This window comes from Temnothorax nylanderi, unplaced genomic scaffold (assembly GCF_030848795.1).
Source record: "Temnothorax nylanderi isolate EJ_2023f unplaced genomic scaffold, tnyl_v1.0 TNYL_tig0079_pilon, whole genome shotgun sequence".
Taxonomy (NCBI): Eukaryota; Metazoa; Arthropoda; class Insecta; order Hymenoptera; family Formicidae; genus Temnothorax; species Temnothorax nylanderi.
The window spans coordinates 395,802-421,062 of record NW_027249141.1 but is presented as its reverse complement, the minus strand read 5'-3'; the positions used below and the strand labels follow the sequence as shown (position 1 = coordinate 421,062).

The 25,261-nt window shown below is 37.2% G+C and overlaps 1 protein-coding gene across 2 annotated transcripts in view; it reads right to left on the bottom strand.

Annotated features, from left to right (window-relative positions):
• The window catches only part of Nlg-4 (neuroligin 4), a 221,646-nt gene that overhangs the window by 71,247 nt on the left and 125,138 nt on the right, over positions 1–25,261 (bottom strand). For both annotated transcript variants that reach the window (XM_071709540.1, XM_071709541.1), the window contains exons 5-8: positions 12,502–12,855; positions 7,872–8,181; positions 6,609–6,816; positions 5,058–5,312 (exon numbers count right to left, since the gene is read on the bottom strand). In XM_071709540.1, the coding sequence (XP_071565641.1) occupies positions 5,058–5,312; positions 6,609–6,816; positions 7,872–8,181; positions 12,502–12,855 (1,127 nt within the window). The remainder of the gene's footprint in view (positions 1–5,057; positions 5,313–6,608; positions 6,817–7,871; positions 8,182–12,501; positions 12,856–25,261) is intronic.

Sequence of the window (25,261 nt, the reverse complement as noted above, 5' to 3'; positions counted from 1 at the left end):
TGAAACAAAGATATGAGAACTTGAAGTAGCTTTTCCGTTTCATAAAACCCCAGTAATGCGAAATGCATATTTCCAGGGTTAAGCAATATTTAATCAGTATTTTATTTTTCCTTCTTATATTTAAGAAGGAAATTATATTTTGACCATAGAATTATTTAAATTCTCTAAAGAACAATCGTACAAAATGAGAAAAACATTTCTTTGCATTTCATTAAAAAATTGAGACATAAAGTCAATAATATAAATTATCTTTTATTTGACCGAGCGGCTGCTCAAATTAGTCATTAGTCATTTTATAACCCCAATAGGAGATTTTATTTAAGGATTTTCTAAAGGGAAAGGATGTGTTTTGCGGCACGCAGGGCTTTGAGGGCAAATTTTCTCGTAATGCCTTTTTCCAACTTGCAGTTGCTTTCCATCCCCCTCCCCCCTCCCCCTCCCTCTCCTTCACCCAGCCTCGTTTCCTTCCTTCACTCCTATCAACCTCTCTTTGGACGAGCGGTGGAGGAGAGAGAGAGAGAACTGCAAAGCGGGGTCGTATTCTCATTTTCCTCGCGCGAGATGGAGAAATAGCAATCACGACGAGTGGCGCAATAGAAACCCTGATTCAACATGGAAAAATTTTCCTAGTTTTGTTTTCATTTAGTCTCTCTTTCCCCTGTTCGTCAATGTATCGATCACTTACCTTTAAGCGAGTTAAAACGTTTAGTTATGTGATTAAATATTGTTACGAAGAAGCCAAGTGACTTCTGTGCAAAAGTACAGACGTGTTAAATAAAACTTTTGTTGAATACTTTGCGAAGAGAGAACAATTGTTTGGAGACATTACTGCAGAATGTGATTTTTTTTATTATAGAATAGACCTAGTATAGAACTATCCGAGTGATTACAAATCGTCTTAGCGGCGATCATTGCCAAAGGTTTACGAAAATTTTCCTTCTCTCGCGGTGAACGAATCCTCTGCTCGAAGGAAATCGTCTTCGATCGAATTACAGCACGAGAGAGAACCTTTTAAAGGGATCCGCGAAGAGCCTGGCGCATGCTGGAATGGACGAGGTGGCGCGCGCGCGAGAGCTGATAGATTTTGAACGTCGGCTTCGCAAATCCTCCTGTGCGTATCGATGGGTCCTTGCAAATCCCCCAACGATCCTCGGGATGAATTTCGTTCGTCCTGGCGGGATCGATTGCGACCCACCCGCAATGTCTGTTTTCACTTTGCCGGTAGATTACAAGTTACTATCTCCAGAGAGTATTTACGAATTCGTGAGAAACTGGCTCTCTCTCTCTCTCTCTCGCTTTCAATCTCTTCATTTCTTCTTTACCCTTATGCAACAAGAAAGTGCAAAAACGCGTTTTGTCACGCGAGCTATTTTCCTGCCTTTCACTTAATTTTCATTATGCACGCGAATCGAACGTCACGTAATCCCTTAATTCACGTCTTAAAGAATCACATAAGGCAATCCACATATCCTAATTACCTGAAACATTACCTTCTTTCCTCAAATAATTATGTTTCTAAAAAATAAATTTCGCGGATTTGTTCAGTTTTAAAAGATTGACAAAGAAATGGCAGAAATTCTCTTCAAATCGATTTTAAATAACTTTTGTTTATTAGATAAAAGTATCTGAAATCGAATTTCTCTTTATAAACTCTTATAGACTTTTCGAAGAATTCAACGACCTAACACGATTTGATCTTGAACTATTGAAAAATCGGTTTGCAGGATAGTGCAAAGAATAAGTGTAAAGAGAACGGGAAAGATGCCTGCCCGCAGGACAGAGTATTCCTGGCAAATGTGAAAAAGTAGGAAAATTGTATTGTGAACAAACGTGGTGGCGCCTTGTCGTGCATATGGTGCGCGTGACATGACTGGAATATATTTCGTGCTGCTCTCGCACATCGACGAAACCTTCTCGTCCTTTGGCCTATGTACGCGACCGCCATACAATTATGAACGGACTATGAATACGAGAACCGATCCCGAGAACGTTACACGACCACTTAATTGATATTCTTTTTTCGAATTCTTGTTGCCAGATAGCCAGATTGTTATTGAATTAATATATTATCAGCTCCAGTTATTAAAATGGATAATTAAAATGTAAGGTTGATAAATTGACGAATTTGGTTTGTCGTTGTATATTAAAATAAAGATAACGAAACATGATTTATACGCGGTATTCTTTTCACTAAATTGTGAGCACGTAAAACGTTTCTTTGAATTTTTATTTTATATTTCTACTGATTTTATGTAATAAATGTAATTGCAATATAATTCAACAAACGTAATTTTTAAAATTATCTAACGTTTCTTCTTTACAGAAAAAACTAACAGATACTAGCAGCTTGTAAAGTTAAAATATTTTAGCTTAATTAGCTAGTTGACATCAGAAAAGACAAGTCAGTTTATTAATTTTTAAAATTATTTAAATTAAAATATTAAAATATTTTTAAATACAAGATGTTTTTTCACAAACTGTTTGTAAAAAGCATTATGTAAACCCAGCACGCTTAATCTACCGCAATAATTTCTTTTCTCACAATTTATATTTATCAAATGGAAAAATTCAACATATATTCAATATATATATATATATATATATATATTTGAAAAATTTAATAGAATAAAAGTGGAAAGAGGAAGCAGACACATAAACCGTTTAATACGAACTGATTAGCTCTGCAAATAATTGTAGTGTAAATTGAAATAGGATTAGGTCCGTAATGGCTGTCATGAGAAGCGCGTCGACTGCAAATGACGCGATGGCATCCTTATTATATTCGACGTACGTGCGCTAGTTCCGTCGTAAATCGAATCTTTCTATTATCTTCCTATATGGTGAGGCGTGTGTGTCTCGTCTTGGTAAAAGCATTTGTTCGTAAATAAGGGAAGTAATTGTCGTGCAATAAAACGTGCATGTGCATTTTTCACCTTCATTACCCATTTACCCCATTTTTCTTTCATTTCAAACAATATAAGCAAAAAATCTAATAGACGCTTTTAATCCTACTGTGTTAAATAAGCTAATAAAATATGGCTCGTAAAGAAAGCTCGTAAAAATAAGGCTAACACAAGGCTATATCTGCGTTTTTATTCCGCATTTGCCTTATTTTTTACGAATATTAATCACAAACAAACGAGATCTTTTCTTATTCAAGTTCTCTTTTTAGTTCAATTAACTTATTTATCATCTTGAATTAAACAAATAAAGCATATAATAATTATTTTAAGTAAACGAGTTATCCTAATACATAAACCATGGCTAATATATAAATCAGTAAGTTGAATTTATCTTGATAAAGAAAGAGAAACATTGCGGTAGGAGGATGATACAGACCGAAAAAAGTGTTAATTCCACTTTACTGCGCAAGAATGTGTTGCTTATCCAAAGTGAGATGTATATTCCCGAAATAATTAAACTGTTGCCGTCGATAATATGTAACCACGTGGCGAATTTCTCATGAATTTCGCATTTTGGATGAAAATCACATCCACGGTAGGAAAGGACACTAACTGAATCAATAATTAATGTACCAGCATAATCACGAATGAAAACGGTTGAAATGTCGGTAACTTGTAACTGTTTATTCAGAGTAATTATGGATGCAGCCAGGCGGAAGAGGAGGATTCTATCTGTTTTACGATGGCAAACAACAGGAGGAGACGCGTCCCGCGAGATAAAGGCAGAATGTTAGATGCCACCAGGTTGGGACAGCATCACAAACAACGGAAGGCAGCGCGCGCGATAGTCTCGCGATTCGACTGATTATTCTACCGACGCGATCTCCGTACATATTTACACAACGGAATTTCTCCGGCAACTGCGGAATCTCTCACACACAGTTATCCGCTGCTAATCAACCGCGCTCGTTGATCGATTATTGATGGAATTTTCACGCGACGAAATTAGGTGGGAAAGAATCTTTGGAAATAAATTCAAGATTGGCAGCGCCACATATTCGTCAATTAATTTTAAGTGTTATAATAAAGTGTTATAATGAAGATTTTTATAGTAAAGATAACAAGAAAAATAAAATATAACAATTTTCAAAATAAATAATGTAATGTTTTTTAAAATACTAGTTTTGTAATTTAAAATTTTTTTAGTCTGTTTTTTTTTTCCAAAAAACTTCATCATTTAGCAATATAAAAATATGTCATTAACTAAATTAACTAATAAAATTTTTTAAATTTAAATTAATTTTATATTTTGAGAAATAATTTGTAAAAAGGAACTACTCGATTTATAAAACATTTTATGAATATAATTTGATAGATATACATTCTCAAATTTTACTGGAAAGAGCCTGCGTTCGCACTGATAATGGGAGGCGTCACGGCATATCGCGGTGGCGAACAATAATGTAACACCATGCGTGCGGTGTAATCTGTGCATAATTGAACGTAAACACGCTGATAATTTGAACCGGCAATAGCGAATTGGACGATGGCAGAGAGACAGAAGGAAAACAGTCATCATGCGGTTACATGAGAATACCCCCGCGCGCCACCAACAAACGAATAATTGCCTTTGCCGCGTCCTTGCAGCGGGCTGCAATTATTGAAGCTAAGTACTCACAGGAGCGAGAAGCATTATCATTTTAACGAGCCGCGATTGAAGGTTACAGGACAAAAGTGAAATAAATCCATTATTGGACGGTGTTACCCGAAAATTAGTTAACTCATCAAATACGGGTACAGTAGTAGTTTGGAGAAACACTGTGAACGTAAAATTTCACGCCATTGAAATAGCCAATGTGCATATTGAAATAGCTGCGTGTATATTGAGATTATTTTTAAATTTTTCGTGATTAACTAAACACAATAATTGTTTCAAGCAACACGAAAAATGGAATTAATTTGGAAAACGCAAAATAGCACAAAATTTTTAATTTACGCAAATATAAGGTAATAAATAAAAAAACTGAGTCTTAAGATTTATTTATTAGATCTATCACATTTGAAGATCGGTTTCAACTGAGTTTTTCTACGAAATGCAATTATAAATAGAAATTTTCACAGTTTCTGCATTTTACTTTTGTTAGTTTTGCTTACCTGAGGATAATCGCCGTCTTTCATCTGATAGTCGAAAACGTAGAAGTAAGTCTTGGGCATGGGTTCCTCCTCGCTGTCGAGGATCGGAACGATGTGAGGGCTGTTCGGTTTCTTGGTGTGTCTCAAGGTGAAGAGATCTCCAGTTTGTACGAGCGGCGCCACGAACTGTGCGTCGCTCAATGCCTGTACACACGCTTCCTTCGTGTTGACGGGATGCTGAACTGTTCGTTCCCAGTCGGTATACTCATTCACCACCTGTGCACACAAAAGGAATTCCAAATCCTTCATTTACGTATACGTGGTTACTGGAATTACTGGAAAATCAAAAGTGATTAGTTTGTCTTCTCGTTGGGATGATTGAAAGCGTATTTCCGAAGCTTTTGTTTGACAAATACCTATATATTTTAAGTAAAAATAGAATAGAGAGATAAAAAACTGACTTAATTGAAATATAATTGTTTTCTTTAAAATCATTTTCAATTAAGAGAACTAGTAAATTTTAAAATAAAATCTCTTGGGAGTTTTGTGCACAACATGGGCTTGTTTTCTCTTATCGTTGTGTATAATAACCAGCAAATGCGTTTGATTGTGCGTTTATCCCCTATTGGCACTCGTAAAAATATATTGTCGCGATCATGATTACTTAATTGGCTGTAATCATCAAGTAATGTCGCTCCTGCGCGGACCGATAACGCGGACCGGCTAACTGGAATTGCATTATCGCTGTATATTTCAACAAAACGCAATATGCCCGTGATTCAATCGTTGTGCGGAACGTAACAATTACGTCCTGCGATAAATTACGCGCGAATGCAACGATATATGCGCCGCAAATATGCGCGGCACGTCACATAATATGCTGGCAATAAGTATAATTCATCCTTTTTGGAAACCGCGATTCTCTAATTTTTGAAGATTTCTCTATCGAAAGATGATTCTCTAAGTTTCTTTAGATCTTAAATCTTGGAAAAATACTAGATACACAGAAAGAAAAAGTGTCAAATCAAAACTTATAAACGCGTTCATTATTTCGTATATACGCAACAATCTATAATCTTCTTATAAGAATTTCAACTTCTTATTTCAACTTTTTTTCTTGGTTAAACTATATAAAACAACTTCATTCAAGCAAATTTTTTTTTGTTTAACGCAATATAATCTTATTTTAAGATTTCCACGTTAAAACTAAAGATATTTTTAAATCAAGAATATTATCTTTTTCTGTGTGTCTTTATCTAATAAAGATTTTGGATTTAGAGATCTTAAAAAAAAAATCAGAACACAAGAATCTAAATTCTTATAATTTCCTAATTACATAAAGATTTAATGACTAAAGGATTTAAAGATAAAAACAAATAGATGCTGAGATTCAATCCACGTTTCCAAAAACGTGAATGACATCATATTATTAAGAGTGATAAAACGTGTAAAAATCAAGAGTATATTTTTTATTTAGTATAAAGAATTATTATATATGATTGTGCAAAACTATTGTATCACATATACAATTTGTATTACTTGAGTCGTTAAATAAAGGAAACACCGACTTACCGTATAAAATATTTCAGTGAGATGATAGACGTAAGCGTTTCTCACATACGTGCGGATGATTTTATCTCTCCTTTCTCCTTCGAATCCTTGCTGGACATCTTTTTCCGCAAACTTCCATAAAGCTTCACTCGTTGTCACGCCGAACAATAAATCATATTTGTTGTTGCTCGTGATTGGTGCGCCGTGCTCAGCTTTCTTCGGCAGAGGGCTAAAGTCAACCATCACAATTTTAGTTCAACATTTATAACTTTTATCGCGTAATTAAAAAAAAAACGAAATTTATACTTTATATTTATTTTTAATATTGTAAGTATTTCTATTATTAAAAAATTGGAGAAAAAAATTGAGAAATAAACTAAATTATAATTTCAAGAAAATAAATTAAAGGAAAGCAGCAATTAAGATTACAATTTTATTGCAGAAATATAAGATACTGAATAATAGAACACGGAAATCATTAGCATCTGCAAAATCTGAAAATTTTTCGGTTTCGCGATTGCATGGTGGAAAACGTAACTTGGAAGTGAAGAAGACGATAACATGAATTCGCTCCATGGTTTCCGGCACGAGCGTGGTGCGATCTTCGATTGTAAGTATGCTAATGACGTTGTAGAGTTGGGGGGGCAGGTCGTTTACAATCGCGTTAATGAACCACGCTAATGTTCGCGGTGGAACCCAGCGCTCGTTTAGCTCCCTTTTTCCATTTAACGAGAAAACTCCGGGATCCGTCAGACGGAAGACGGAAGGCGGAATTATTGTGGAAGCCGACGTTAAGTACGAGACCCCTTTCTCTCGGTGCTGGGCAAGAAAGCAAAGCCGAGCCCGGAAGTGCACACATCAAAATAACTTTTCCGCCGCTTCACGGATTTCCTTTGCCGCCGCGAAAGAAAATGTAGAAATATACGCCGCATTACCATAAAACTCTATTAAGCCCGTTCTACCGGAATCCGAGGATTTTCCCCTTTTCCCTCTTTTTTTCCCTCGCTGTGTCTCCAGATTTTTATTTCCTTTTTCCCATTTGCACTATGACCATGTCCAAAATGGCACTAAAAGTTCGCGACGCCGAACGCATTTTTTCATATTTTTCGTTCCGCATTGATGAAATTAATAGAAATTGAAAAATCTCGAAAGCATTTTGGAGTATAAATTTAAACAATTTTCTAAATTAAAAACAAAAGCATAATTTCTTAATATTTTTAAAAAGCATTCCTTTAAGAGTTGCAAAATCATAGAGCAAAATTTTGAATCTTTATAGATACTTACCCGAATCCTTGAAATTCAGGGCCGAGGTAGGACAGAAGATCCTTTTGGAAGTCTGGCTTGATGACGACACCGTCGACACTTGGGCCAAACGCGCTGAGAAACGTCGGCGGCTGAATGTCGACTTGCATCAGTTCTTCCAAACTGCTCTCCCTCAAACAATCGACTATAAGCTCGTTATCTTTAAGAAGATCATCGGGAACGGAGCAGTTGACAGCCTTGGCTAATTTCAGAGCGTACGATACGGGATCCTCCACCACGGCCCAGGATGAAAGAGCGCTGCCCGACAGCAGTATAGCTCGCTTGAATAATCCTGCAAATAGAAAAGATATCTCGTGATTATTTCGCCTTTTTCAAACATAAATTATGTGTGTACTACATAGGATTAAACATTAATTATATTTGTACAATTTTGAATCTGGAAATCTTTTAATTTGTTGTTATTTTTAATATTTAAATTTCCAGGTTTTTAAATCCTTTTGATTTAAAAATCTTTTTTGATATATTTGTAATATTTTAATTTTTTAATACACTATAATTTTTCGGATTTGTAAATATTCTAAAAGACATTTGTATATACATGCATAAGAGAATACTTCATTCGTGCAAGTTCTGAATCATTCTTTTATATTTTAAATTATTATTTTGTCTCATCTTATTTTTATGTATTATTCGATAATCAAATCCTTGGAGCGATGGCATTTCGAATCGTTACGTCTGATACTAGAAGAAGCGCGGCGGCGACTGCGACGCTGAATATTATACGAGTGGATTATTTGAGGAGGAAATTATGCCGACGAAAATGGCGCCGCTGCGAATGGATGGAAACCACGTCGCGTCGTTACTCTCAGCGAGAAAAGAAAGACAAACCAAAGTCGCTCTCGAATCTGAAGAAAGACGTGGCCGACGACCCATAATTATCCCGGAAGAAAATCATTCCCGCGCGTACTCACATAGACGTTATTTGCCTAAGGAAAAACCGGGATGCCGCTCCCTCCGTTTTGTACTTTAAGGAGGAATTTTCAATCTCCGCTGCTCTCGTTGTTGACGCCATTAACTCGTCAGTGGTTGCATTATAAGCACCGCGCTAAGATAAAAATTATTTTCTTCCTGCATATCAAATTACCCTCTTCTTTTTTTCTTCCCCCCGTTACAAGAAACATTTTTTTTTTTGCAACTCTCATCCACTTACTACGTTATCAAAGTACGTTACCGCGTAGGTTTGAGGCTTTCAATTGTAATTAAAAAAGTTATGAAGGAAGGTAAGTCGGGGGAAGATGCCAGTGGGTCGAAGATGCCACTTTGTTAATATTTCATTCATTATCGTCGAATAGATGGCAATAATGTTTTCTAGTCATAATGTGAGAGTGTTCATACAACGAGTGACACGTGCAAACATTTCCAGTTTTATCGTATTAAATCCAAAGAGTTCAAGTGATGAGTAGGCTTCTTATAATATAATATTCTACTCTTCTTTTTGTTGAGATTTTGCATAATTTATTTTTATTGAAAGTGGATTTATTTAGCATATTTTGAAACCACGTGAAATGGCTGTCTCATGACCCGAATAGCCACTTCTTCTATGACGTCAGTATAAAGAGTCGGAGGTGGCATCTTTTCTTCATTATTGAAGTAAAAATTGGAGTAAAATGTCACTTCAGGAAAAAACACTATTAGCGTAATGGATTATCTTATTTACACGAATACTAACGTACATGTTTTGTATTCTTATTAGATTTTAGTTTTTTTTTAATCGTATTTGTATATCTAAAACAAAAATATTAATTTTTCTGAAATTGTGTTTAATTACCAATTATTATCTAATAGTTGAATAGTTTATTGTTAAAAATAAATCAATGTTCTCGTATTACACTTTATTTATTAAGTGTTGCATATTTCTCACAGTACTTGCATCTTTCCTATTACAGGTGACATCTTACTCAGTTTTACAAGTATAAACATGTAATCAAATTATTAAACATTTTAACGATAATTTTTAGGGTGACTATTTTCAGCTGTGCTATGTGAAAGTTTAATCATCTTGCAAAAATTCTGAAATGGTTGGGACTATTGATTTGTTCATATTTCTCTTAATTATGGCATATTCCCTCAACTTACCTAATATTCAAATTTATTATTTTAAATAATTGCATTTTTCTAAGATTTGTAAAAATTGAGTTTCGTTATTGAATATTTTAACAATATTTCTCTATTTCCGGCACTGTAGGAGGTAGAAATACATTTCAAAAGAAACACCGAGGTAGGGTATTCTCTACTTCGAAAAGTTGCTATGCCTCGATTGGCTCGTTAACTTATCGAGTAAAAGCAACTTATCAAGGAAATTACCGTGAGAGAGTTAGAGAAAGCGAGAGAAGAGGGGATAATGAAAAGGGAAGAGAAAGAGAGAAAGAGGTATTTAGACGGCGAAAGCAGGAAATAACAGGACATCGTCGCGTCTCAAGACAGCCGCCTTGGAAAAATGGAATTCTCATTTCTATCCTCAGTGATACGGGAAAGAATGAAGCATCCGTGGGGCTAAGATGACGAGAGAAAAGTCGGCATGCCAGGATCCTTTCCGATCGCGGAGATCCTTCCGCGCGCGCAAACAAATAAGAGGAAATGATGCTTTTCCTCTTGCGAAACAAACGAGTACAAGCGTATTTTAAATAATAGAATTTGCAAACAATGCGAGTTTTATTAGGCGAGAGAATTTTACGACATTGACCGTCAGAATACCGAAAGGGATGGCGACATAAATCTGATGCTTAATCGAGCCGAAAGAGAAAAAGAAAGGAATACAAAATCGAGCTCTTTCCATTTTCCATAAATCCCTCGCTTACGGCGATTAACATTCCACAAAAGCCAATTCGTCAATTTAATCATTCATTCTCCCGCAGGGGTGGTAGGTCAACAACCCGAACCCTATTCAGCCGCTCGATTACGCCGATCGTTTAAGTAATTTCCATCGTTCGAGATATATCGCGCTTCTTTAATTAATAAAATCAAGAAACGTAAAACAACCGCGACGTATAAGAAGCGGGAAAGAGGGAAACTTCCATCTCGGACACGCGTGGATGGCTGTGGCCTTCTCATAAGGGAGGAAAGTATTTTCCAATAGCGCCCACGACGAAGGTGGCGCCGGGTAGGAAGGGACGATATTTCACGCACATAATATCACGAGCGAGGGAGCGAGACGGGACGAGGGTTGAAAGGAGGGAGACGGAAAGAGGTAAAGAAAGATGGGGTGGCGGAGAGCTTCCCCTTATCCTCTCAGCCATGTCCGTCCCCGGCGGGGGCTCGCGCAGGGGTTGTTAACCGTAGAACGTTAACCGTGAGCACGACCACGAAGATGGTCTACTGCTGCTGCTGTTACTGGATGAAGATATAAAGGGAGACAGCCAATATCCCCGGCAATGTGTTACCGCGCCGATCCGCGCGCGTGTTCGTCCTCGAAAATATCGCGAACCCTGCAAAAGAGAGACGGGCGAAGGGGACGGGGGAAGAGGATATCGGAAGAAGAAATTTCGAGCTGATATTTTTGCTGGCTTAAGCTACTTCTCTATTTTTTGAACACTTTTCTCTCTCTCTCGCTCTTTTTCCCGAGGAGCGAGGTATGCGTTATGAAGATAGCGATTTTCTCGCGACAGATGGCATACACGAGTGACGAACCACCTTTTCCCGCAAAGTATTCCGATCGCTAAACCTTGAGGCTTTCAGCAATCTGCTCTCAAGAAAGAATCCAGATTCCAGGAAGAATCTTTGCATTCTCTTGTGATAATATTGTGCAATTTTATTTTAAAATAATATGCAGAATTTTTTAATCATATGAGAGGATGCGCTTGTGTTAAATTTACGTTGAGCATTAAATATATAACTTTTAAGTTTAAATAAAATATCTTGCATTTAAATCGTTAAAATATCTTGCATTATGCGATCATTTATGAACAAAGTTGAGAACCTGTACTTGTTTCGATTCGTCTCCTTTTATCATGCGGAAGTAACGGAATTTTTACAAAGAGACGTACGAGCTCGCGACGCGCACAAGTTCGTTTGGCCTTCTCGTTGAAGATCTTGTTAGCGGATTCGGTCGCGATTCGATAGATCAATATAAACTCCTTGCAAAAGCCTCGGTAAGTCGATCGAAGACAATTCGTTTTAGAGACGAAAACGGGAGAAAAGCTCCCTTCTTCTTGTTTGCGAATACGCAATTGGCCTAATGCGTAATTATTAACTAACGCGAAATAACGCGCCGTAACGAAATGCAAAACTCGCTACTCTTTAATTATGTGTAATGCGAATGCGCTTTTAATCATGTATGAGACGCGCGCGTGGGCCGCGGCGCGTGCAGTTCTCTGAATAATTACGGGCGCAATATGGCAGCGAGCGGTTCAGAAATTTCGACTGAGCTTTATTCTCGGAAAAATTTATTAATTACGGCCATCTGAATTTTACAATCTACAACTACGCGATCGCGCTTTCAACGAAATGCCGCGCTTTTTCTTCAACTTTTACCACCGCGCGCGCGCGTTCAGTTTACAAAGCTCCCGTAAATAAATGTTTTCCTCGCTCAGTTGATATATCATGTTCCAACTATGTTGGAACTCATGTTAACTCAACAGCTTTAATCACTTACCCCGAATGACGGTGGGGCTAATGGCGAGAAAATGCACGCATGCCGCACCGGTGCCCTGGCCCATGAGGGTGACATTTTCGGCATCGCCCCCGAAGCGCGCGATGTGCTCCTTAACCCAGTGCAGGGCAGCAATTTGGTCCATGAGGCCATAATTCGCGACCCTCGCCTTGGTCTGCGGCGCCACGTTGGCGTTCAGGAAGCCGAGCACGCCCAGCCGGTAGTTCATGGTGACGATCACTTGGTCGGTGTAGCTGGCTAGGACGCTACCGTCGTAGGGGTTTCCGCTGCCCCAGTCGTAGCTCTCGCCGTGAATGTACAGCAACACCGGATGCTTCCTGCCGCCCTCCGCCATGCCTGCGGAACACAAAGGGGATCGCGACGTTTTAGTTCCTCTTTTGCCGGCAGGCAAGCTGAAGTGACAAAGACGACGACGGTGCCGGGTGTTGTGTCGCGGCGCCGTCGTCTTCTTTGTCACGGAACATGTCGGGAACACGAGGCGTCTCTACCTGCCGAAGCGGCTCGTATCCGGACATGACCCGGTATTGTCCCGGTGTTCCGGAACAAAATGCGGGCCGCGCGCCGAGTGCCGCGGGATTATCAAAGTTCTTTCAACTATAGGCAACGAGTAATAAATAAAACGGAATTTCGTTTTAGTTGCAAAGAGATTTTTTTTAATGGAATAACCTTATTGATACTGAATTTAAATGATAAAAATATACCTTTTTAAAATTCTTTTTAGTTTAATTAAATTGGAACGTGAATTTAATGAAATTACAGTCATCTGAACGTTATAAGATATTTAATACATGTAACTATTTCAAGATATATTTATAGTACATAGATATATTTATAGCACATGGAATATTCGACATTTTACTTCGTTCCGGGACATGGAGTCCTGAAAATTGGTAGGAACGAGACATGAAATTATCGAGCCGTAAAATTACAAAGAACCGCACTCGTACCATCTTGCGAAGCTTTACAACTGCGGCCTTCACTAATGCGTCTTTTTTAGAGAAAAAAAGAGGAATAATATCTTTGTCTGTGTCAAAAGGATTATTTGCCAAGTAAGTAAGAATCTTAATTTTCGAAAAAGAGTGTATGTACAGAATGAAGAACTAGTGTTCTTTCTGTATCCCACATTTTTATAATTGTCTCTTCATGGTCACTGATTTCTTGATAAATTTGGAATCAACTTTTTTTTAAGACAAAGACGAGAATTAAAGATATTAAAGTTTTTCTGAAAAATATCCTTGATTTATCAGATTTACAGCTCTTAAAGCTCTTACAGCTTTTAGTTTTACTTCTGAACTTTTTTTATGAATTGACATTCCATGGAAAGTTTCGCAACAATTTCTTCTCTCTTTCCCTTCTTTCTTTCTTCTACTTTCTTCTAGATGCAACTTTCTATATGACTAGACACACGGTCAACATCGCTCTTTGTTTCGATAAGAGCCACTTCCGTTTTACTTTCGCGACCATAACGACGAGAGTGGCGCGCGGTGGAGTGATGCGGCAAGTGGTAGGTCCATATTTCGCGATAAGGAACGTCCCCGGAGAGTCCTTCGATGAAAGAAATCTACAATTCCGGTGTTCTTACTGTATGCACTCCCCGGTGGTCCGCACACACACGAGATTCAGGAAATGTAAGAAATAAGTTTACCTTAGTTGAGGATTTTATACTTTTTGAAACGATAGATTTCGGAGCACACTTTTCGAAAGACTACATCCCGATTTATCCGTTGTCAACTTTAATGTGCTTGGCATCGAGACATTAGTGTATTTTTTTTGTGAGATTAAATGGAGATTAATTAATCTAATTAAAACAACGTTATCTGTTCGGTCGTTGAAAATTTGCTATAAACGCGGGATTTTCCCTCTTTTTAATTCATTCAGCGATCCCTCTCCTTTCACGCGACAGCAGACGTATCTTTCCATCTTTTTTTCGCAATTAGATTTCGATGCTTACCGGGTATTCCGTACCTTGGTATTGGAACAGGTCGAGATTCTCCGATCTGTCGAGAAAATTTTTTTTTCCTAAACCCACCTCTGGGGGAGGGGGGATTCTTCCCAACCTCCCCCGAAATTATCTCAGAATCTTAATCAGGTAAGTCTTCCGTCTCAAAGTACTTCGCAAGTTAGCGGCGTATTTGCCGAGACTCTTTATTCGGATTAATGCAGATCCATTTTAAATCCGTTTTCCTTCACTGCGCACACAGAGAAAGTCTCCCGCGATACTATAACGAGGACAAACTGTATAAAAGATGGTCTAAAAATCTGTACGAATATACTAGAAAATTTGTGCCAACTTTTCCCAGATATTTAAAAATATATAGGGGAGACCGGGGCTAAGCCGACACTATTTTTTCAAAGGCAATTTTTAATATTTAATTAAAATTTTTAGGCAAATTCAATGGTACATATTTAAAGAGTGTTTCTTCAGGTACAAAATTGATTCAGAAAGTTTTGCTGTACGTCGCTTTGTTTTGCCGCCAGGAAAGGAAAAGTGACGCGAAGACAAATTTTCGAATTGAAAAATGCCGGGGCAAACTCGACACCCCGCCGGGGCAAACTCAACACTTTGTCTGATCGACACAATTTGATCTGGAACTTATTTTTTACTGTCTGAAAATGAAAATACATTGTTTATTGTGTATTTAAAAAGTACAAAAATTCGGAATAAAGTAGCTAGAACAATCATTTAAAATAATGAAAACAAAAATTGTTGAACTTTCAATTATCTTCATCTAAACTCATGTCTGAAAAACAATTAATGCAGGTAAACTCGCGATCGGACGTGCGCATACATTTGTCATGAGCCATACGGCTGCATGACAAGCATCGTTTGTTACTGGGAGCCGACGAAACGGCGTGGTGTTGACTTTGCCCCGGACGTCGTTTTTCACTTTTGTCACTTCAAAAACATGAAAATTTTGAAAATATGCAAAAACAATTATCGGATTCATATAGAGCATCAAACTTTCCATCAAAATCACTTACCGGTAGATTCGCAAGAGTAAAGCTCGATGAAAGAGTAGACATTTTCGAGAGATCAGAAAAATTACTTTTCACTATCAAAAACGCTTATGTCGCGTTAAAAATTACACTATAACTCAGAATGTTACCAAATTCCGTTGATAATACTGGCACATAAAGACGCATTTACAGTAAGAAAGGCAAGTTTCTACGATAGATTTAAATTGGCAAAAAGCCTAGTGTCAAGTTTGCCCCGTTGTCGGCTTAGCCCCGGTCTCCCCTACATTTCTCTTAAATAACCTATATTCTCAATTGTGTCAAATATGAGATAAATGCACAGATTGCAAAATTATTAAATTGTAATAGTAAATGTAACATCGCTCGTTTGCTGCAACAATTACATGACTAAAAAAAACAAAATTTTCTAGAAAATCAGTTTGAATGTTTTAAATCATTAAAAATTTTGTAATATTACTTTTAAACACAATTTTGATGTAATATAACCGATTGTTAGAGGAATAAAAATATGTAATTATATAATAGCACTTTATATAGTATATTCAATTTTTACAATTTTTTTGCAAACAATTCAAAAATGAAAATTTTTTAGTTATGTCGTTGATATAGCAAACGAGCGATATGTTTGTAAGCATAAAATTAAATTGAAAAAGTACAGAGAGAATATAGATTTACTCTTTCTCGATATAAAACATCATGAGTATTTTATTTCACATGGTTTATATATCACAGTTGTTTCGGATCGTGGAAATTTATACATATATATATAAAATTGTAGTATATATGTACGTTTTTTGTAAATATAAAAGTTTGGATATATAAACTCCAAATACACAATTTTTTCCTGAAGCATTCGGTAACACAATTATATTAATTGTATTAACGTTAACACGATTAGAGAATATTTCTGAAAAATCGAGTCCTTACGGATGGCAGTGAATTAATGGTAGGCGGGGCGGACATTAATCGAAGCGAACCGGAGATAAATTCGGCGATTGGACGAACGCGAGCACTGTTGCACTCGAATGTTTCGAAATGGCCGCGACGCGAAAATGTTTAACGTTAACGCCAAAACTCGATATTACAGCGGGGCTTTCTGCATTCGCTGGAATACTCGATAAATCCCGTTCGGGAAAATAGATTAGCGCGATAGGTCATCAGCGAGGACTTCTCACACGACATGCGCGCATTGGTATCAATTTATTCATCCCCCCCCCTCCCCCTCTCCCTCGCCTCATGATCAAAACAACGGATGTCAAACATGCCTGAAATAGTTTAACTTCGTCTCCGCAGGTTTTGCATAATATGCATCGACATGGTGCCTCGTTAATTAACGTTGCCAGATGAGTTAATATTAACGAGCGTCAATAATCGTAACGCTCTGACGTTGACTTTCAATAGTCTTTCATTATTTCGACGAGCGTGATACACGTTATCAGAAATTGTTTCACGCAAGATATGTATATATAATTAAATGCTGAAATAATTAAATAATTAATATGATCCGTCTGAATCTCTGAAATGTAATCTGATGTAATGACAGATATGCAATATGTGCGCAATAATTTACAGAGAGACGCATACGCGGCATACGCCCTTTCCTCTGCAAAATAGTAGTAATCCGAGTTTAAAAGTCAAAGGGCGAATTTGTTAGCGTAACAATACGTTGCCGCGGGGCCGACCATTTCTGCAATGATGTTATTCGTCCATCATCGGAAATCCGATTATTCGGTCCCCGCTTTAGACCCGCGCTTTTGGAGTATCATTTTTTAGCTCGTTATTGTGAAAATCTCTGACATGTAAAGCTCGGTTTATACCGGTCCACTTTTGATCATTATCTGCATCATCCATAAATTAGTCGTTCGACGAGAAGAATTGCAAAAATACAGAAATATTCTCTCGCTCTCTCGCAACTTAAATATATAAAATTGTACATTTCTGTCTTATTTATTATATATTTATTTACTCTTTATATGTGTACTATTATATAATATCCAGTAATTTTTATTTTGTACTATATTAATATTTTATGCAAATACATTTTTTTCCAGATTTTCAATACTTCCTCAAGTTTGAGACACTGCAATTGCAATACGTAACAAATGAGGATAAATGGGGTTATTATCTAGGGTGAATAGTGTAAATTCGGGTGTAACGCGGATCAATTATTGCTGGCGATATTACGAGAGATTGCGTAGCTGTAACGCGGGCGAAACTTGCAGGTGGCTTCAATAACTTTATCGCTCGCGACTCATTATGCACAAACAGAATCAAAAGTACGTAATTACATCGCGAACTTTGCAGTGCAAACTGCGACGGGCATAATCCGCACATAATGTGCGCAGTACGTGAAAGCAAATTAATTACTTCGTTCGTCGCAATATCGCCAGCAAGTTTGTAAACGCATGGACAAAGCTTGGCTGCGTTCAGAGAGATTTTGTTATGTTTTAACAATAATTAATTTTGTATCACTTTCTATGACGTCTTCGTTATTTTACAAAATTATTGACCCACTTTGAAGCTGAAATTAATAAAGCAGTTTAAATAAATTACCGTTAATCTTTGCCGCATATGCATATAAAGTTTTATATTTTAACCCAAAAGCTGCACGACATTTCGAGAGTTGGCTACATTTCAGATTTATCTTTATAATTAATCTGTACGTCGAGTTTTATTTAATATCTACGTTTATTGAATCGACAAAAATGAGACACTGCGAATGACAGAAAAGATAAAAAAAATTATAAATTAGCTCTACAAGTAGTAAAAATTTAAAATTTAATTTAACTCTATTTAAAATAATAGTTTACTTTAAATAAGTTATTGATTGAATAATTATATTAGATAAACATCATATTTATTAATAATTGTAAAAATAAATTTTGACCATTGTAACCATATTTTTAATAAGAAATTAATAAGCTTCAAAAACACAAATATCACTCAATTATTTCGATTTATAATGTAAAAATAATTTTTAATTCTTGAAAAATAATAATTTATTAATAAAGTAACATAAACAACCTATTAGACAATAAATCTCAAAATGCAAGAATACTTTAATGAATATACGTGAATTTTACTGCATTTATTATGTAAATATCAAAGCAATAAATAATTTAATCTCTGTTAGAGTAATAATAATTAATTATTATTATTATATCCCAGTCTGCGCGTGTAAATTAAGCAAACGGTAGGTCAACAAAACGCTTTCAATGTGAATTATTGCAAATGCATCTCGGGAGACTAACGATACACACTGTTGTCGCTTTATCAATGAATTTTCATTACGTTCCATCGTTTCAAATCACTCTCGTCATTTTAAGCATACTTCAATATGCCATCAATAAAATCCTCCGAGAACGTATACATACGAGTTCTTATCAAACTATGTGTAGTGAGTCGAAGTTGTAGGATGGCCCCAAGCAAACTACACTCATAAGAAGAGGCCCGCGTGCGGAGGCACGAATGCACATGTGTGCAAGCTCACATGCGTGGGACAGCACAGCTGGCCGAATCCGAATTCACCTAAGCGTTTCCAGCAACTCCCTGCGTTATATCCCCGCGTCATAAACTCGCGGTATCTTCCTTTAGTGCCGCGATAAAATAAACCACGATCACTGCGTTATCATGCGGCGCCGAGGGGGATGTGTTAAATTAAATTGATAAACACTACAACAGCAGCTTTACAGCAATCGCCGCTGCGTGCCGAGCTTTTACGACGCCCGGGAAAGAAATTAAGCGGGAGTAACGTCTCAATAAGTCCCAGTGGCAAGTTAATCTTTACGGTTTCATAGATTTCATAGGAAAGCCATATTCTTTTAGTGTTTTACCTGTTGGATTTTTATATAGTAAATAAAGAAGATGTTTCTAATTCATAATTTAGTTTTGTAAAGAATCCTTCATCGATAATTATGGTGATTTTATAATTATATCTTTAATTTAATTTCAATTGTGTTATTTTTATAATTGCAGCTAAAAAGACTCTCTTATATTAAAAAGATTATAATGGAGGAATTCTGGAAAGTTTTTGTTTAAAAGAATTGCTGAGAGACGATGAACGCTAAATTAGCAAAAAGTGCAGAATGCGGAGTGTAACGCAATAGTTTTGAGACATCTGAAAGAAATTAATTAAATAATCGTTTCCAGCATGCAAATATCAGCATCCTCTTGGCGGATTTTTGCCGGTAAACGAGATTAGAGGGCAAGCGAGCAGTTTTTGAGCAGAGACGCAAACACAGAGGGGCTGGTGCGCGCAGAGTAGAAGAGGTATGAAGAGAGACGGAGAGAGAGAGAGAGAGAGAGAGAGAGAGAGAGAGAGAGAGAGAGAGAGAGAGAGAGAGCGGAGAAGGCAGGGAGGGGGAGGGGAGAGGATTGGAAAACGCTATGCAGAACTTGGCAGTCGCGCGGGCTCCGGGCACGATCTCACTTAATTGGGGTCGTGTAATTTAAGTTAAGCAAGTCGTAAAATTTGAATCGTAATTGCGCGCATCCGTTACATGCACACACATGCGAATGCACACGCGGCAATACTTCGTGTACACGTGTGTGTACGTAATCGAAAACCGCTTTCGGGAGAGACTGTCGAATAGTTTCGTATGTTCCTAACGTTGCTTTTCTGAACAAACTGTGTGTGGGGCTCTCAAAATTAAATTTTTGCATCCGTTTAGTTCAGCTTACGTAGCGTGCTTACCTGAAATAAATACGGAGAATCGAACCTTTCGTAAAAACTTGATTTCAGATTCAAGAAGTTGAATGAAAATTGATCGAAGTTGCCAAAACAGTTATTGGAACTGTAACTTACATCCATAAAGTTTGTTATATTTTTTTCTCATTCTTGAAATTGGCACGTGCAACGAGGTGTTTTGTTCTAACACGCTATTTGAAATATATTTATAATCCGCGGGGAACACGCCGAAAGGAAAAAGTTTTCGCAGTTTTAAACATGATTATTAGATCGTGTCGGTGTAAACGCCGCGGCGATTAAAAGCCACGATAGTGTGGGTAACACAACAGGTAGATAACAAGTACCTGGGCATTATATGGAGATGCGGATAACGCGATTAAGAGCTTACCGTTCCCAGTGTATCGTCAAACGCGGATTAGGAGTGGCTGGGTGGTATCGCTGATGCAGTTAAAAAATTCGCTTCCTCCGAACAACGCATCCGATTCCCGCGTTCAAAGCCAGCTCAAGTTTTTTGAATCGCAGATTAATCTCGTTTTATATTATGAGATTAAAGGTCCGGAAAACCTGAGTCCCTCCAAGAATATAATACACGACGAGAATTTCAAGGCCGTACGGATACAGAAATATCCTAGCGGTATTTAGGAATCCTATTGTCATTAAACTTTTTCATTGTCGCTTTTAAAGAAAGCAAATAAACTTCAAAGGATAAAAGGAGAGATTTAACAATTATTGTTTATAGATTTATTTAAAATAAAAAATTATAATTTTTCAATTTAATGATCTAGTAATAAAAAAAAAGATTTTTTCGGATTGAACTGAGACATTAAAAGTTTCTTAGACCTTGAATTAATTTAACAGCGGATGCAAAAATTGTATTACCGGGTCCGTGATATAAGTTCTGATGTATAACCTTCAGCAGTTATGAATTATAGAGATTCACTCTAACAATAATTCAAGAAGCTAAAGGCTTTAAGGATCCGTCAACGTAGCCATAAATGCAACAGCTTCGTCTCTCCTGGTGCTCACGTTTGGTACAATCTCGTGGCGTCGACGAGGAGCTGACAAGAGTAGACAAGGGAAGTCTCGACCGCTATTTCAATATGGCGCGCCAGCTAGAGTTTAGCAGACTCCATGAAAACGAGCTTCTTCTTACTGCTCGGTCCACCCTCGCCCCTCTCCCTCCCCCCGCCCTGCCGCCGCCGCCGCATGCACAGAGGCCGTGCAAGTGGCCCTGCATATTTGATGGGACGTTTCTCGGCATCCTTTCAACCGGCAAGTTTCCAGGTATTAGCATAGTAAACATGGATTTACGTTATGCACGGGCCCCGTGGCACTATATTACTATATACGGCCGTTACAAGGGGGCACGAGCAGAGCTTAGACGTTTACTCACTCAACGCACTTAAGCGCGGAGCGACGCGCCGCTCTTCGTCTTCCTAAAACTGCCGTCGATCACATACGATCAGGACGAAGATTTCGGTTCGATAACCGAAACTTGAAACTTTGTGTCTTACACCTGCTAGATTGCATCCATTACTCGAGGATTAGCAGAATCCTAATAGGTAGAAAGTGTTGTATAAGTGTTGCATGAGTAATCCGCTTGTGTGAATTTGCACAGGCCCAACTTTATTTCGATTACTTAATAACTTCGCTACTACTTAATACTATTATCTAATATTATTATGTATATAGTATTATATTACTGTACTATATATTATATATCTACTAATACACTAATAGTATATAGATAATATACTAATATAATATATTAGTATATTACTACTATATTAGCATTAGTATCTACTATACTATAGATATTAATACTATTACTATTAGTAGTTACTCAATACTAATACTACTAGACTACAGATATAGTATATAGTATGATAATACTATTATAATATGCTGTATTAATGTATAGTATAAGTAATAATTTCTTGTATCAAAAATAGGATTGGAAGATTTTATGCTGGATAGATAAATTTTCATTTGTTTCTGAATTTTCATCCATCCATCAGATATTGCAGGTATGCAAACGTAAGTTTATCAACTCGTGATGCTTTCTAAAACTCAGTTAGGCAGGAGCAACAGAGAGAGAGAGGTAACAATGATAACTATGAGGAACTTTGCGAATAAACTAGCTGCACGTATACGCGCGAAGCCGCGCACAATAAAAAATGGACGACGTGGCGGACAGGGAGACCGACTCGAATCCAGGAAGCCGCACTATGAATTACACGTGCCACCTGACAATAGATTTTTTTCAATTTCTACCATTGCCTCCCCCCCCCCCCCCAACACGACGACGAATAGCATCCAATTTTTCTCTATTCAACTCTTAACAATCGAGCGGGCGGTCGCGGGCAAGCGGGAGCTGGGGTTGCTATAGGGTCGAACGGAATTCTGTTGTCACTCCGGGCACAGCATATATAACGACTTGAGCTTTATAGGTGCCTATGAATCTGCGCCTGTAGTTTGTCTAGAGAGTTCACGCTAGCGTCGCAGTTGAATTATATCCAAGAAACATACGCGTGAAACATAGGTATTCCGGTTATTGACAAGAATGCGCATCCCAATGGTCCCAAGACAATTCGACGAGATTCCGTCGGCGTTTTATTCTTGAATAAATTTCCAGCTCGGAGAGCTTTCCAATCAGTCCCCATTTCCATTGTCTACGTTATTTTTCTACGAATTTCCACAGAATTTGGTCGCGGGTTTGCAGTTTTTTTTTTGTTGCAAACATTCCCGCGTTATGAGACTGTTTCGCGCTATACTGATAATTCACCAGTGCAAGTTGGGAGTTTCGCCGACGTCGTGTCCCACCCTGAATTTCAATTCCACGTGTGCTTTCGTTAATCCGATGTTACACAGAAATGCGCGCGCGCGCACGGCCCCGTTCCAATATTTGCCGATTCAGTTAAAACTTCCAACTGAATTTTCGTCTGCGCACGGGATCAGTGTTCGATCGAGATTTATTATCATTTTTGTTTATAGAAAATTGCTTGTGTAATTTTTGCGAAATTAAAAAGTCACTTTATCGTAACGAAAATTAAATATTGACCAATGGATAGAAGGTTTTCCAGATGTACAATTAAACAAAAAAAGAAGAGGCTAATAAAAGCCAAACGACAACGATGCGCAATTATTATAATAAAAAAATGCAAGTTATATTAAAACAAATAATAAAAAAAAGTTGGAACATTTTTTAATTCGCTTTGGAATTTTTCATTTAAAAAAATTTTTAGTTTTTTAATATCACACTTTGAACTGAATTTAATGTATCAATATAAATAAATAGAATAAAAAATTAAAATAATCTCGGCAATCTTTTTGGCTGAAGCCAAAAGAGCCCAGATTTGCCAGAGAATATATTTTCTCTCAACGAACGCCTTTTAATTAAATATTACTCATTAGCACAGGGAAAGTGGCTTTAATGCTGGCGACGTGACGGCATTAACGAAACTCAGCGATTAAAACCGTCCCGTAAAAACCGACAGCTTAATTTCGCGCTCGGAAAGGTCCTCTGCCTAATATCTGCTAGCAATTTCACCACGATGGCGGTTCCTATAGCTCTATCAGAGCGACATAATTAAGCTTACGAATTCAGCCACTATATGACAGACGAAAGGATTTGAGGTCTGAAGGTTTCAAGGCCGTTTCAACGAATCCGCACATTTAAGATTAGAGAAATCCTTAAATCTGCGCGCTGTCGGAAAAACATTACTCAAAATACTTATATTCCGATGTCCCAAGTAGTTAAATAAATAAAAATCCATGGATTTAATCAATTAACAGCAATTTTTATTAGTCAATAACAGTAGAACACATGTCATGCCAATGTAATTATCGTACATACGTTGGCACTTGAATTGCTGCGACAATTAGTTGCCGCCATATTTTCGGCGACGTGAAACAATATATGGATGTATGATATGTCCGCGCGCAAATGAAGCTAGAATGAAAATTCGAGAGCAAACGGGAAATCGAATTCGTATACGCTGATTGATAATTGCTCATGATTGGTCACGATATCAGACAATCATACTGACAGCCGTAAAATATTGCACACTTAAATATATCTTAATTGAAAATTATTGAAATTATTATTAATGCATAGTAATCATTATTAATGCATTCATCAATGCTGGGCATAATATATGTACGCAATACTAACAATAAGTTAAATAAGTTACGTTTAATTCTTCGATATGTCGTACAAATGGTGCCGGTATTACAAATGTACATATTATTAATTATTCTATATGTTTGTCACACACACTGCAAGTGCTGCATAGAAGGATGTAAAAGACCCGGTTGTATTCAGGGACTAGTTAAATAGAGATTAGCAGACTCTGCCAACTCACAAACTTCTATAATATTCACTAAATGACTGTGTGTGTACGTGAAAGAGAAAGAGAGAGAGAGGGGGGCGGAGGAGAGAGAGAGAAAGTTAGTAAAATATAATCGCTATATCTAATACAGAAACTGTAAAATAGTTTCCACTTATAATGACATTATACAATTATCTAATAATGTAAATGCAAGAAATAGAAATATTTCATTTTTTTTATTTATTTTTTTGTATGTAAATTTTTATATTTTATAAAATAATAAAAATAATGAATTAATCGTTTCTATCTTTAGAAGAAAAAAGTTCTATTGTTCGCGACATTAATCACTTAACGTAACAGAGCTTGGACAGAAAGTTTAGATATTTGTAAAAAGAAAGAAACATGTATCTATTAAAAATTATAATTGGGAAAGATTAAGCGCAACGCGTCGGAACAAAGTTGGAAGTATTTCAAGTGAAGCGATAAATTGTGTTTAAACAACGATGCAGATGTGAATGCGGATACTGCGCGCGAACATCTTTTCGCACTCCGTGTAATCCGGGATTAGTCGCGGCGCGCATTTTGAATTCGCCGGTGGGAGGGGGCGTATAACGCGCCGGTTATAAACTTCCATCACGCGGTATCTCGGATTATCGCCCTAATACAGAAGAGTCCCAGGCCATTGCATTTATGGAAAGTCCGCGCGCGCACTTGGATATCACAATCAGCGCGCGATTCCTGGCGGAGC